Source organism: Melopsittacus undulatus, chromosome 5, assembly GCF_012275295.1.
Source record: "Melopsittacus undulatus isolate bMelUnd1 chromosome 5, bMelUnd1.mat.Z, whole genome shotgun sequence".
Lineage (NCBI taxonomy): Eukaryota > Metazoa > Chordata > Aves > Psittaciformes > Psittaculidae > Melopsittacus > Melopsittacus undulatus.
Window position 1 is genome coordinate 5,466,995 of NC_047531.1, and position 13,701 is coordinate 5,480,695.

At 42.7% G+C, this 13,701-nt stretch overlaps 1 protein-coding gene across 1 annotated transcript in view; it reads left to right on the top strand.

Annotated features, from left to right (window-relative positions):
• The first annotated feature begins 609 nt into the window (after window positions 1–609).
• LRGUK (leucine rich repeats and guanylate kinase domain containing) overlaps window positions 610–13,701 on the top strand; it is a 56,470-nt gene continuing 43,378 nt past the window's right edge. Inside the window, exons 1-6 of the mRNA XM_034062894.1 lie at window positions 610–804; window positions 1,884–1,991; window positions 2,627–2,708; window positions 3,722–3,822; window positions 5,136–5,217; window positions 10,421–10,545. Of these exons, the coding sequence (XP_033918785.1) occupies window positions 610–804; window positions 1,884–1,991; window positions 2,627–2,708; window positions 3,722–3,822; window positions 5,136–5,217; window positions 10,421–10,545 (693 nt within the window). The remainder of the gene's footprint in view (window positions 805–1,883; window positions 1,992–2,626; window positions 2,709–3,721; window positions 3,823–5,135; window positions 5,218–10,420; window positions 10,546–13,701) is intronic.

Below are 13,701 nucleotides of genomic sequence, written 5' to 3' on the forward strand. Positions count from 1 at the left end.
ATTCCTGACACGAATCATTCCTGTGTATCTCACATTCCCAGTATAAACCATCAGTGTCACCAGTCCTCCCAGACAAGAGCCAGGAAGACCAGGACCGGCCTGTGACTAAACCAGCCGATGAGAAGCCAGGTTTGCAGACTGCATGGAGCCCCATCCTGGACGGAGGCCATGTTGGAGTTTGTAACCGGATAACAGTGCCATGGAGGTTATTTTCCTGCCAACCCTGATCCATAACACACAAATGGAGGTGAACGCGCTCCTACCCCTGCTATGGGAGAGGGAGGAAGAAGAGGAAAGGAGGGGGGCTGTGTGAGGGGGATGCTCTGCCTCCAACCACATCAGTCCGGGGTGCCCATTGAGGCCACCTGTGAGGCGGACTACAAATCCCAAGATGCTTTGCGGCTCTGCGGCCGCTACGGACGGGGCAGCAATGAGAACTACAACTCCCATCCTGCACCGCTCCGCCAGCCGCCTTTCTATTGGCCCTCCCTCCGTCTCCATGGCGACGGGAGAGCAACAAGATGGCGGCGGTCTGCAGGGAGGTGATGTAGTGGTCGTTCGGTGCGGAGCATCCATAGAGCAGCTCCCTCCGAGCCCTCATTGCAGCTCATGGCTGAGGGTAAAGAGGAAGGAGGAGGCAGCAGCCTCGATGAGCAGCTTCCTCATCCTCCTCCTCCTCCTCAGCCGCCTCAGCCCCATCAGTCCCAGGACATGCCCAGCCCGCAGCACCCACTGCCCAGCCTGCCTCACCAAGAGGACACGCAGGAGGAGGATGGACGGGAAGAGGAGTCACAGCACACAGAGGTTCAGCTCAGTGCTTCCCACTGTAGGGGAGGGGTGTGCTTGTGAGGGAGCAACCCTTTCCTTCCTCATTACTTAGTGTTGTTATGGGGGAAAGAAGGGGAAGTTGATGGGAGCACCAGGTAGTGATTTCTCATTTCCTCAAAGAGGGGAAAGGTTGGTTTGGTCTCTTCCCCTCACCTCTAATTTCTTCCTTTTTTAGGGTTTATTTTATTCCCATAGCATCCAGAATAGCTCTGGATTGCCCCTCTCCTATTTTGCTATATGAAGACTAAGGATAAACCAGCATATGAATGGCCTTTCTTGTTTATATGCCCAGTCCTGAGACTAAATAAGCCCCTGGATCCAAGTGAATTCTTTCTCTCTGCTCTGCTGGGCTTAGCAGTGTCCACTGCCACAGCATTAAGACCTTGTGTGTTTGCCTGGTAGAAACCCATCTTAGTCTCCATGGCTATAACATGTAGGTGCTACAGTTCACATGGTTACTGCTTGAAACATTCTTCATCGTGGTCCCTGGCTTAGCAATTGTGCCACTTCCCCAAGCTTGCAGGGACTTCACAAACCATTGGCTTATTTCCTTGTTAAACCCACGCAGTGGTTCATTAGTGCCATCTGTCAAGTGCCCTCTCTGGCAAAGGCTGCTCTCTGAAGAGCAGCACTAGCTGCTCATGCTGAACTGATTTAAATGGCTTCCAATGACACGCATATTGGGGTGCAGCTCTGGGGTTATGTTAGAGCCGATTTGCTGAGATGTTAACATCCATGAGCAATGTGAGTTTCATGGCTCAGTATCTCTGGAAATGGCTCCTGTTTGGAGCTGTGCATTTAAATCAGAAGGTAAAAATAACCCAGACCTGTTGAACCTTTTCAAATGTATGGAGGTAGTACATGACATGTTTCTATTTATCTGTTGTGAGGCTGTATTAAACACTGTGTAGTGCCTTAGTAGGGTGATGGAGCCTTGAAAGCAGTTTTAGAGGACTTTATTATGAATCTCCATTCCCAGTTGCACCCCCTATGGGGAATTGCATTTCATAAATCCCACCTTAATTCATTCCTTTCCCATTTCTGCTACTTTATAGGGTCAGTTTGAGGGAGTGCTGGATGAAGACACTGTGGCTGAGAGACTCCATGAGCTGGGGCGCTCAGCCACTGGTATTGAATACGTCTATCTTAACCTGTCGCTTTCAGTAAGTATGAGCAAAGACCATCAAAGTGCTTCTCTGCTCAAAGATGTCCTCTTTTTAACAGCAAATAGTTGGGCTAGTTAAAAACCCTTTGAGAGGCAGGTTTTTGTCTCTATTTGTCAATGCTGCTTTGCATACATGGGACTTCTGACAAGACACAGCGTGGCTCCTGCTAACAGCTCTGTATCAGTATTCTTTTTGCACTTAGTACCAACAGCAGTAAGATTCTTCCTTGCCCAATCTTCAGGTGTGAAAATACATCTTCCTGCTTCAGTCAGTTGGAGGAAAATAATACAGGAGCATGTGAAACACTTGAGAATGCTGCATCCATTGCCCCTTCCGAAATGGGTCAATGGTTGTGTCTCTTAAAGCTTACTCAATGCTGCTGCTCCCTTTTCTATGCGGATTGTTTTGCTGGCATTTTTACCTGGCTGCAGATATCTCTCTTGCTTGTCTTTTAAAGTCATCTTTTGACATTTTCACCATTCTAGCATCAGTGTCTGTATATGCCATGCTGTTCTGACACATCCAGAGGGACCTTGAGGCACCTCTTCAATGTCTCCTGCTACTGCCTGTATCTTGGGAGAGCAGCTGAAGTTATACAGCCAGTTATTAAAGTCCCTTTCTTTATCTTTCAGGGTCGTGAGTTAAGTGATGTTAGCATTCTCTCCAGATACATTCACCTATGGAAACTGGAACTTTCATCTAATAAAATTAATGGTATGTAGTAAATACACTAGTAAATTCTTGCCTCGTGAAATCATGTAAGATGAGAAACGCATTCTACCATGTAGCTTTAGTGTCACAAACCGTCTACATTTTAATGGTGTAACTATAGAATGAGGCCATGGCTAGATATTCTTGAGAGTGATGGATGGACCATTCAGGCAGCGGTGCCAGCATATGTTTATCAGTGAGAACATGGAGATTATTGTCCAGTTTATTAACCAAAGATAAAATGCAAGCAAGCATGTCAATACAAGGTTAAGGTTGAGATTTTACAAGTGCAGACATAGTAATATTTAAAGTTATGTCTGGAACAGGTTTCCCAGCTTTGGGCTTTCCTTTGTCAAGGTTTCCTGTTGGTCATAAGGTGTGAAAAACGATTTAGAAAGGTAATAAATAGAGACTGGGATAAACTCCATCCCTCTTCCCTCATACTCCTCAACTCATTTAACACCAAAAGGAATAAGCTGTGATGGGCAACCTGTTGCATTATTTCTTTCAGGTTCATTTCACTTGAGGTGCTGGAGTCCAAGAATAGCATCAGTTTTGTGAGGCAGCAATTCTCCATGCTCATTTTACTTACAGCTTGTCTGAGAAGGCTGGGTCTGAACAGAGCAGGGACTTTTCCATAGCAACTGGTCATTTAGTCTTCAGTAGCGGCCAAAATACTTTCCTCCAGTGATTACTAACTTAGGACAGAGGTATTTTCTCTGTCATTCCAGAGGTAGCTGGAATACAAACCTATCTTCTGGTTTATAGCAAAATCAGTTGACATAATGGAAATTTAATGTAGGATATGAATATTTATTCTTTATGGCTTAGAAACTGTCTTTTTTTTCCTAGTAGAAGGTGTTAGTATATCTGCACTTTAAACATCACTTCCTGAATGTGTCACTACAAATTCATTCTTGACTGCTGTTTGACATAGTTATCCCTTTTTGACATGATGACCTCTGTGTTTACCTATGCATTCAAGTAAAGGATTTGACCTTTTGTTTTGTTACTAGATCTTTCTTGTGTCAGTTACATGCCTTACTTACTAGAACTGAATGCTTCCAACAATGAATTGACTACGTATTTTGGTTTTAAACCACCTAAAAATCTCAAGGTAAGTTGCCAGATATACATTTTGTAGGTCTAAAATTATCCCATTTCTAAATCTAACTTGGACATTGTATTTGGACATATGCAAAAGTGAATTTTTATGCCTTCCTTGATCTTTCTTACCTCATTTGACATTTTAATAGCTTTTTCCAAGTCTTTGGGTATTTCATGCTGGACATTTCAGTCTCTTACTTTCTTTCACACTCTGAACCTTTGCATGCCATGGGAAGCTGTATTGTAAAACCAACTGTTCTAGCCAGAGGTAAATACAGATAGAACTTTTGCCTCCTTGTTGAATTCATCAGGCCTTTAGTGGGATTGATTCCTGCCCTTCAAATTGACTGGTGCCAACCATATTGTAACATGTGGACAGGGAGTAACAGGTTAAAAATGAAAAAGGAGACGTTTAGATTGATATAAGGAAGAAATTCTTTACTGTTAGGGTGCTGAGGTACTGGAATGGGTTGCCCAGGGAGGTTGTGAATGCTCCATCCCTGGCAGTGTTCAAGACCAGGTTGGATGAAGCCTTGGGTGATATGGTTTAGTGTGAGGTGTCCCTGCCCATGGCAGGGGGGTTGGAACTGGATGATCTTAAGGTCCTTTACAACCCTAACTATTCTATGATTCTGTGATTCTATGTGATTGAATTGTAGCTGTGTGGTAGTCTTCTGTTTGCTGTAGTTCTCTTGTAGCCCACTGGGTTGTTAAAAGCATGAAGGTATTTTGAAATGCAAACTCCATATATCCCTCTGTCTTCTCTGTTAGTTTTTTAATATGTCCAGATAATTACAGGACCATTAATAATAATGTTGTTGGAACAAAGTATAGTTGTGGAAGTTCTCAAAATGTGAATTCTGTGTGTCATAAAAAAGAACCTTTCCCTTTATATCCCAGTTTTAATCACTGAATGGTTTGTGTTGGAAGGGACCCTAAAGCTCCTCCAGCTCCAACCCCTGTCACGGGCAGGGACCCCTTCCACTGGAGCAGCTGCTCCAAGCCCCTGTGTCCAACCTGGCCTTGAGCACTGCCAGGGATGGGGCAGCCACAGCTTCTTTGGGCACCCTGTGCCAGCGCCTCAGCACCCTCACAGGGAACAGCTTCTGCCTAAGAGCTCAGCTCAGTCTCCCCTGTTCTGGCAGGTTCAAGCCATTCCCCTTGTTCTGTCCCTACAGGCCCTTGTCCCAAGCCCCTCTCCCTGAATTAATATTAATGATCTTCCACATCCCTGATCACAAGTTTAATGTAAGAGCCATCTAGTTTTACAAGACACCTCTATGTGCTGTTGAAATAAAATTATCTTTCTCTTTTTTCCTTTAGATAGTCGATTTCTCATGCAATCAGATACCTAAAATGGAAAACTTGTCAGCATACGAGTCACTCACTAAACTCTTGCTGGATTGTATCCTTTATGGGAACTTGAATGGGAGAAAAGTTGCTTGTTTGCTTTCTGAACTTGCTTCACATGGATACCTGTTTCTTCCTGTTAGTTTTGTCTTTAGAAAAAAAGATTAAACACTGGTGGTGATATTGATCTTAATTTACTTGGGCATTGATGGGTTTTAAAGTATTTGTGTATACATGTAAGGATTTAGCACACTAGAGGAACGCAAAAACCTTCCACTTTGCATCATGTAGAGCTGAAACAGTGACATGTCACACTGTGTTTGCATGGCAGAGGTAATATATAATGACAGTGTTTTTATGTACTTAAGGTTATTAGGAAATCAGCTTGGAAGACTAAGCTCCCCTAAATGAAAATGTGCATGTTGTTTAATCTTAAACATAGCTAATACACAGGGACTGTAGAGGATCTCTGGAGAGCAAGACCATTTAGTGACAATTAATAGAATCCTTAAGAAAGGAAAACCTTCCTGGATGTGCTGACGGAAGTTACACAGAACCATAGAATCATAGAATAGTTTGGGTTGGAAAGGACCTTAAGATCATCCAGTTCCAACCCCCCTGCCATGGGCAGGGACACCTCACACTAAACCATGGCACCCAAGGCTTCATCCAACCTGGCCTTGAACACTGCCAGGGATTCTGCTCCCCACTGTCCCCAGTGTGGTACCCACTTTGTGGGCTTAGAAACACTGTTCTGGCATAAATCAGATGAACACGAACCTGGACATCAGGTTTCTTCATGGCTTCATTTTCCATAGCTCTCTTGGTCTTCCCAAAGATTCTCCTGAAGATTCATCTGGAGTTTCACATTGACATGCTGTCTTGCTTCAAATTGCTTCTTGAGAGCTTGTGAGCCTTTCCTCTTTGCTTCAGGAATTGCATCTTGCTTTTCCACTCCGTGAAAGGCAAAAGACAGAAGCTGTGGCAATTTTCTCTGTCTCTTATCCCACTACCAAACAGTATTAATACAATGTCTTTTTCATGTAGGAGCAGATAAAGCACTTGCAGGGCACCCAGGTTACATTATTCACACGTTTTAGAAGGTATGCAGAGGACAAGCTTCCTGTCATCCAATGGCACTGACACACTATCCCTTTGCAATTCTGATTTTCCCTCACAGAGCAAACACCACATGGCAAACTGAAAAGGGAAGAAAGATCAGAGATGTGTATTGTGCATCTGAAGCAGTATTTCTTCAGTTTCTTCATTTGGCAATGATGATGCCATTGCAATGGGGAGGAAAACTTGTTTCAGGAGTACAGTCGCAACAGGAGCCTCTGAAAGAGTGGAAAGTGAGTGCAGGATTTAGAAGTGTAGGATTTAGAATAGCAAAGTGGCACTGTTCCTAACCCATGTCAAGCACTTCTCGCTGAAGACATGGCAGACAAAACAAGCTGTTCATCAAAATCCGAAGTGGAAATACTATATTAAATATCATGCAGCAGCAGAACTGTTTGGCAGGCATTCCTTGTTGACAGTAACTAAGCATTTCTTAACACCTTTGAGTAAATTATGATGCAGATGGTAAGGTCATTGTAACTTCTTTCTGACAAGTGCATACATGAGCACACCTGACAGGTTTATAAATGAGTATTTAAGGAGGAAACTGCCCAAACCAGAGAAGGAGACAGCTTGGGCAGTAAGAGCTGACAAAGCACTATAGTAAGTAATTAAAAGATTAAACCTGATTGTATTAGTTTTTAGAGCTGAGCGATTTGCTGCCTTATATTGATGTTTATGGCTTAATAGTTTTTTCACACCCAAACTTGGATGCTTCATCCCTGGCAGTGCTCAAGGCCAGGTTGGACACAGGGGCTTGGAGCAGCTGCTCCAGTGGAAGGGGTCCCTGCCTGTGGCAGGGGTTGGAACTGGGGGAGCTTTAAGGTCCCTTCCAACCCAAACCATTCTATGAGTCACTTGAAAGGGAAGCAGTCTCCTTTGATATGGAAACCACTTCCACTTAATATGAGTGAGCCTGCTCACTTGGATCCAACTGCACCTGCAGTTTGCACATGCAAGATTGCTAGTGCTTTGCACTGAGTAAAGGAAGGTTCTTTTCAGCTGGGCACTGCTTGGTCACCATCTAACCATATGCAGAGAAAAAGATGAGGGAAAACTGATTCAGTGGGCCAAGGAAAATGAAAACTACAGCAACCCAGAACAGATCCTCCTTAGCTGTATTTGTTTTCACCATCATGGTCTTTTCCTCCAGTGCTTACATGCCACATGAAGAAGCATTGAGCCATCCAAGGTTGGCCACTGTCATGCCATGAAATAAGACAGTGGTTACACTTAGAGATATTCAATACCATCAGCTTCTAAGTGATGGTCTTTAAAGACTCATTCAACCATGTTTCACACATTCCACCCTACTAGCAGCACTGCAGGCAGGGTTGAGATCATTTATCATTACCTTTTCTTACCTGAATGTAAAACTTACCCTTCTTTTTCATTCCAGTAGGATAATTCTGAACCAGGTTTTGCAAGGTTTGGTTTGGAAGCTAATCACAGTCTCTTTCAGACAGTTTTCATCTGTTCATCACACACAGGATGAAATTTAAACTCCACTTCAGCTTTGGCTTTGTCTAGGAAGGCTTTTCAATTTCTTTTCTGTTTTGCCTTAACTATCAGAAACGTCATGCAAGACTGGTAAAGAAACCCAAGGAGGCTGTTATTAGGTGAGAGTGCTACAGATTAGCAGCCATATAGAATCTGCCTTAAATTAAGCATTTTTAAATTCATTTTAAGGACAGATTTTCATATTGAATTTCAGCTCTTTGTAAGTCTACAAGTTTACTACTGAAACTAAAAGCCACTTTAAATATATTACATTGTAAGAACTTACTTGATTCGATTGTCTTTATGGGCATATATGGTCCATAGAGTCTGAAGGCTGTGAACCACTGCTTTGAGATACCAGCCAGCAAACACCAACAACTGGCACTTAGTACATGGTTTGCATTGGCAGAGCTGCTAAAACATAGCAGTGGAACTGCCCCAACATTCACAGTTTCCCTGCTCCCTCAAAACCAGATTTCCTTTAATTGTGGACCAGAAGAAAGTTGGTAACCTCCTCATCAGGGACTGTAGCGATAGGACAAGGGGTGATGGGTTCAAACTGAAACAGGGGAAGTTCAGGTTGGAGATAAGGCAGAAGCTGTTCCCTGTGAGGGTGCTGAGGCGCTGGCACAGGGTGCCCAGAGAAGCTGTGGCTGCCCCATCCCTGGCAGTGTTCAAGGCCAGGTTGGAGAGGGCTTTGGGCAACATGGTCTAGAGTGAGGTGCCCCTGCTCATGGCAGGGGGTTGGAACTGGATGATGTTAAGGTCCTTTCCAACCCTAACTATTCTATGATTCTATATAATTACATGCACTTGAATACAGTGATCAACTTAATTTATTTCTAATATCTGTCAAACATTAATGCCTGTGGATGGTTTTGGTTTCTCTTCTAAAATCAGAAAGACAGCCTAGTGTGAAGTCCTATGGAAAGCTAAATCTGTTCTTACTAACTCATTTCTTCTCCTCTCCTTCTCCATCGAGGCCTGTGAGTACAGAACTTGGGTATAATTAAGTACCTGTATAGGAATGCAGTTAGGAAAAACCAGAGTTAGGTGACAGCTCAGCATATTCCATTTGTTCTGCCTAAGCTTACATTGTATTTGGTTACAGTATCATTCTGACTGAGAGAAAATGATCTTGATCATTTGTCTGCAGCCTGGCAAGACCAGAAATGTGAATGAAAATTCACGTTTCATTCCCTCTTTGCAGGCAGAGTTCATTTTCTCAATTAGAAATGTTTTCTTCTGTGATTGCCTGAAGGTATTTGTCTGTGTCCTGCATGTTCTGGCTGTTTTTTTGTTCCCAATTATATTTCTTGGGTTTTCATTTAACTCATTCCAGCTTGGACATTAACAATATGAGTGATTCTTCTCATGGAGCTTCAGTCACTAAACAATTAGATGCCTGGATCAGAGTTATCTGATTTCAGAGCTATGGAGTCAGGTACCTCTGCAGTTCATCCCATTGTAAGATGATGGCTTGTTGTCAAAGGAGACGTGCTTTGTGTAAGGAATGAGGGTAGTTATGTTCATGCTGAAGTTGGATGAGAGGAATCCTAACTACTTGTGCTGCTGCTGTTGATTCTAATGGTAGTTTAAAATACATTGTCCCTTTTCAGGACAGATGGCCAGTACAGAACAGGTATAATTTAGAGTGAAATAGCCCCATATAGTACTGTTGACTGTTATGACTTCAGTAATTTGTGTATGATGCTTGGAGGTTAAGGTCAGTTTTGAGCCATGTTAAACATAAATAGATCACACCCTCCTCTGATGAATCAGCCACGTACCTGTATTCTACATCTGACCTAACACGAGTGGTGCTCAGTTCAAGTCAAAGACATCAAGTCAAAGACCTTCCAGTACCTGAAGGGGCTGACAAGAAACTGGAGAGGGACTTTTTACAAGGGCCTGTAGGGACAGGACAAGGGGAATGGCTTTAACCACCCAGAGGGGAGATTTAGGTTAGACATTAAGAGGAAGTTCTTCCCTGTGAGGGTGCTGAGGCGCTGGCACAGGGTGCCCAGAGAAGCTGTGGCTGCCCCATCCCTGGCAGTGTTCAAGGCCAGGTTGGACACAGGGGCTTGGAGCAGCTGCTCCAGTGGAAGGGGTCCCTGGCAGGGGGATGGAACTGGGGGAGCTTTAAGGTTCTTTCCAACCCAAATCATTCTATGATAAATACCCCTATGTTTTAGCCAACATATGCACAGCTGGTAAGAAGATCAGAGATATACAGCATAATTTTCCAGATGCTGGTAGTAGTTTCTTCCCTAAACTCCTGTTTCCTCATTTTCATTGCTCTTGATTTGCCATCAGCCTGGTTGTGCCATCTTGAAGGACTGCATTGTAAACCAGGTCACAGAAACAGAGTTCAGAACCTCTCTGAAAGGAGAGGAAGGATATTTCTATCTTGATCTGTGTCTCTTGTCCTGCTGCCCTACCAAAAACTGTGTCAGTCAAACGTGGAGGGAGTAAATTCTAGAATAGGGGTGGGTGTGAATAACCGGGATTTAAAACTCCTTATCGTGAAGCATTTGATGTCCAGCTCCCCACACCATAAAATTCAGCTCCACTGGCTAATTTAGCAACTAAAGGTTTGTGTTCAGTTCTTTTCCTTAACTGCAAAAACCTCTGTGTAGTTAATAACATAGAGGAGATACAAGGACTGGAGAAGTGTCACAGTCTGACTCACCTCAGTTTGTCACACAACAGACTTGTTGCAATCAGTGGCCTTGAGAACCTACCTCTCAAAATACTCAACCTGGTAAGAAAGAAGTAATTCTAGTTATTTTCCTGTCTTTTATTATGATAGGATTTCCTTAATAAATGTGAAGTTTGTTACATTAAAGTATTTTCAGAGATATTTGTAATTCTGAACACATTTGGATTATTAATACAGAATCATAGCATGATATGGGTTAAAAGGGAACTGTGAAGGTCATCTAAGCCAGCTTCCTGCTCAAAGCAGAGCCACCTTCAGTGGAGGATGCTCAGGGCTATGTGCAGCTGGGCTCTGGATTTTCCCAGATACTTTGCATTTACTCTGGGTAGGTTTTGTTGTTGCTTAGGTGATGTGTAAGAAGTTACTGTGCAAGACCCACAATACAAACAATGGATTGAATTCATTCTTTTAAGCATATTTCCTCATAAAGTTTTGTTGATGATAGCAGGGAGCTGGGACAGGAGAGGGAAAAGTGAGGATTGAGATGCTTTTGTTTTAGAGCACAAGTCAACTCTATTATGCAATTCTGCTGTACTATTAAAGGATATTTATCTACTCTTTTAAGGCTCTTGTAATGAGATAGGAAGTTTTATGTTGCCAGCTTTGCATCAAGAGATCTAGAGTATATTTGTTTGAATACAGCTTTTCTAGGCTCTGTTTCTAGGTGCTGTAGTGGGATTTACCTTCTCAGGCTTCAGATTGCTGCAGTGCAGATGAATGCACCTGAGCTACTTGTTCTTTGCTGCCTCAAATGTCAATGGAGAGAAATGGACACTTAAAACACTTCATTATCCTGATCCAGCTGCTGATGTCTCTCAATTGCACAAGATGCATCATGCCTTGGACATGCCTGTTGATTGTGAAGGTAGCCAAGGATAACTAGCCCAAATATAGACCTCTGTCAATGCCTACACTTGTTGGCATGCATCTTACTCATTCTACAGGCCTTGGGAAGGCATTAATCTCAGTGTTCCTCAACTCCATACATATAAAATGACTTTAATAATCGCAATGCTTTCTTCTGAATCATTTCAAGGTATTTAATAGGAAGAGCCATCAATATAGAGGTTGTGCAGAACATATCTTTGATGCTATTCACTTGCTATAAAATGCAACAGACTACTTCTTAACAGGTTTTAATTTGAAATAATGATTTTAAAAGATATTTCATGGGATTTTAAAACTAAATACCAAAAAACTATAGATAGAAATATGCTCAGATTTGCTACATTAGTTTTAAGCACCTACATAAATATTTTAGATAAAGTGAATGAATCCCTTCTCAGAAATAGAAACATTCTTTCCCAATCCTTTTGAAATTTTAAAGGTCTTTCATCTGTTCTATAGTAATTGATACAGAAAAGAGCAACTATGGGCTGTACCCATCAAGACCTGGCTGTTCTACTTATTTCTGCTTCCATATTCAGGAAAGGTGTTCACATTTAAAAGTGGACAGTAGCATGCTTTGAATAATGTATTCCAATAGTGTTAACTAACGTATTTTTAGTCTGCCTCTATTTCATATACACATATATATATATACTGCCTTCAGTTATGCCGTTAGTGGTAATAAAACTGGATTTTGTCTCATTTTTAGTGGATAAGATGAACTCAGATTGGCAAAATCATGTCTGAAAGTTCTGAAGTAAGAGTTTGCCTAGGGGAGTATGGAGATCTAAGCTGACAGGGTGATCTCTTCTTCAGGGAGCACCACACTGAGTTGCTCACCCATTGTCTGCACTGATTTCCTCATCCATTAAAAGGCCTAGTAATAATTCTGCTAGCAATGGGTTATCTGCTGTAAAACACTTTGGAGGTTGTGTTAACAGCTAAAGCTTATTAATACGAACTTGTGCTTCAGGTTGGGTTCTTACATACTGATAGGATTATTTATACAACTGCTTGTATTTTTAATTAGCAAAGCAGATACTCATGTGGAAATTATGTAAATAGGCAGATTTTAGCACAGCATTTCCTTTTACTCATTAGAATGAAAGGCAGTTCTTTGTGGGAGCAGCCATCCCCTCTCTTCCCATTGATTCAGCTTTCTTTTCCATTTTCCCATGAGATTTTTAGGTTGAAAGCGTAGTGAGGCCTGAAGTTTGGCAGAAAGGCATCAAAACCTGTAAATACTGCCTAGCTATACCAAAAACAAGCCTTTATTCTGCTTATGTTTGCAAAAAACTGAGAAGTGCAGCTCTAATGAACTGGGCTCTTAGGAATTTTATGCCTTGCAAAATAAAAAGATCTCTGCCCAAATCCCTTTTGTTCACGGGATTTTATGTGCATCTCTTGCATAGAGTTTTGCAGCTCGAGCTCTGAGCTGTATCCCATTAACCAGAGGTCTAACGAAGAACAGGAAGAGAAGAAGGAGCCTCCATGCTATTAATAACCTAATTAAACATTTAAAAGTCAGGAAAAATGTCAAGGACAGACAACTGGATTCACATTAGAGTCAGCTGCCTTATTTATTTCAATAGTTCCTAAATATTTATTAATAGAATATGAGGCTTCTAAGCTTTCAGCACAAGGTGATGCTGATGGCAAAATAGAGCTTGCAAGGTTACCCAGAAGAAATCATGTTGAGAGGCCATCTGGGTACATGTGGCCACTGGGACAAAGATGAGTACAGAACTTCAGCATGTTACATCTATTTGGAGTTCATAGCAGAAACGAGTATGTGATTTGTGAGGTCCTGACAAACGAAGCCATCTGGTGTCCAGTGATAAATCTAGGTCTTCTGTCTTGTACCTTGTATGAAAAGAATGGAAAACAATGATAGTTGTTTATGAGTTCTCCAAAGCTTGTGTTAGAGTCTAATGAACTAAAGCTTGGGTCATTTTTTCAACTTGGACAAGAGAAGGCTCCTGAAGGGGAGACCCCAGAGCAGCTCCAGTGCCTAAAGGGGCTACAGGAAAGCTGGAGAGGGGCTTGGGACAAGGGCCTGTAGGGACAGGCCAAGGGGAATGGCTTGAACCTGCCCAAGAGAGGGGAGACTGAGCTGAGCTCTTAGGCAGAAGCTGTTCCCTGTGAGGGTGCTGAGGCGCTGGCACAGGGTGCCCAGAGAAGCTGTGGCTGCCCCATCCCTGGCAGTGTTCAAGGCCAGGTTGGACACAGGGGCTTGGAGCAGCTGCTCCAGTGGAAGGTGTCCCTGCCCGTGGCAGGGGTTGGAGCTGGAGGAGCTTTAAGGTCCTTTCC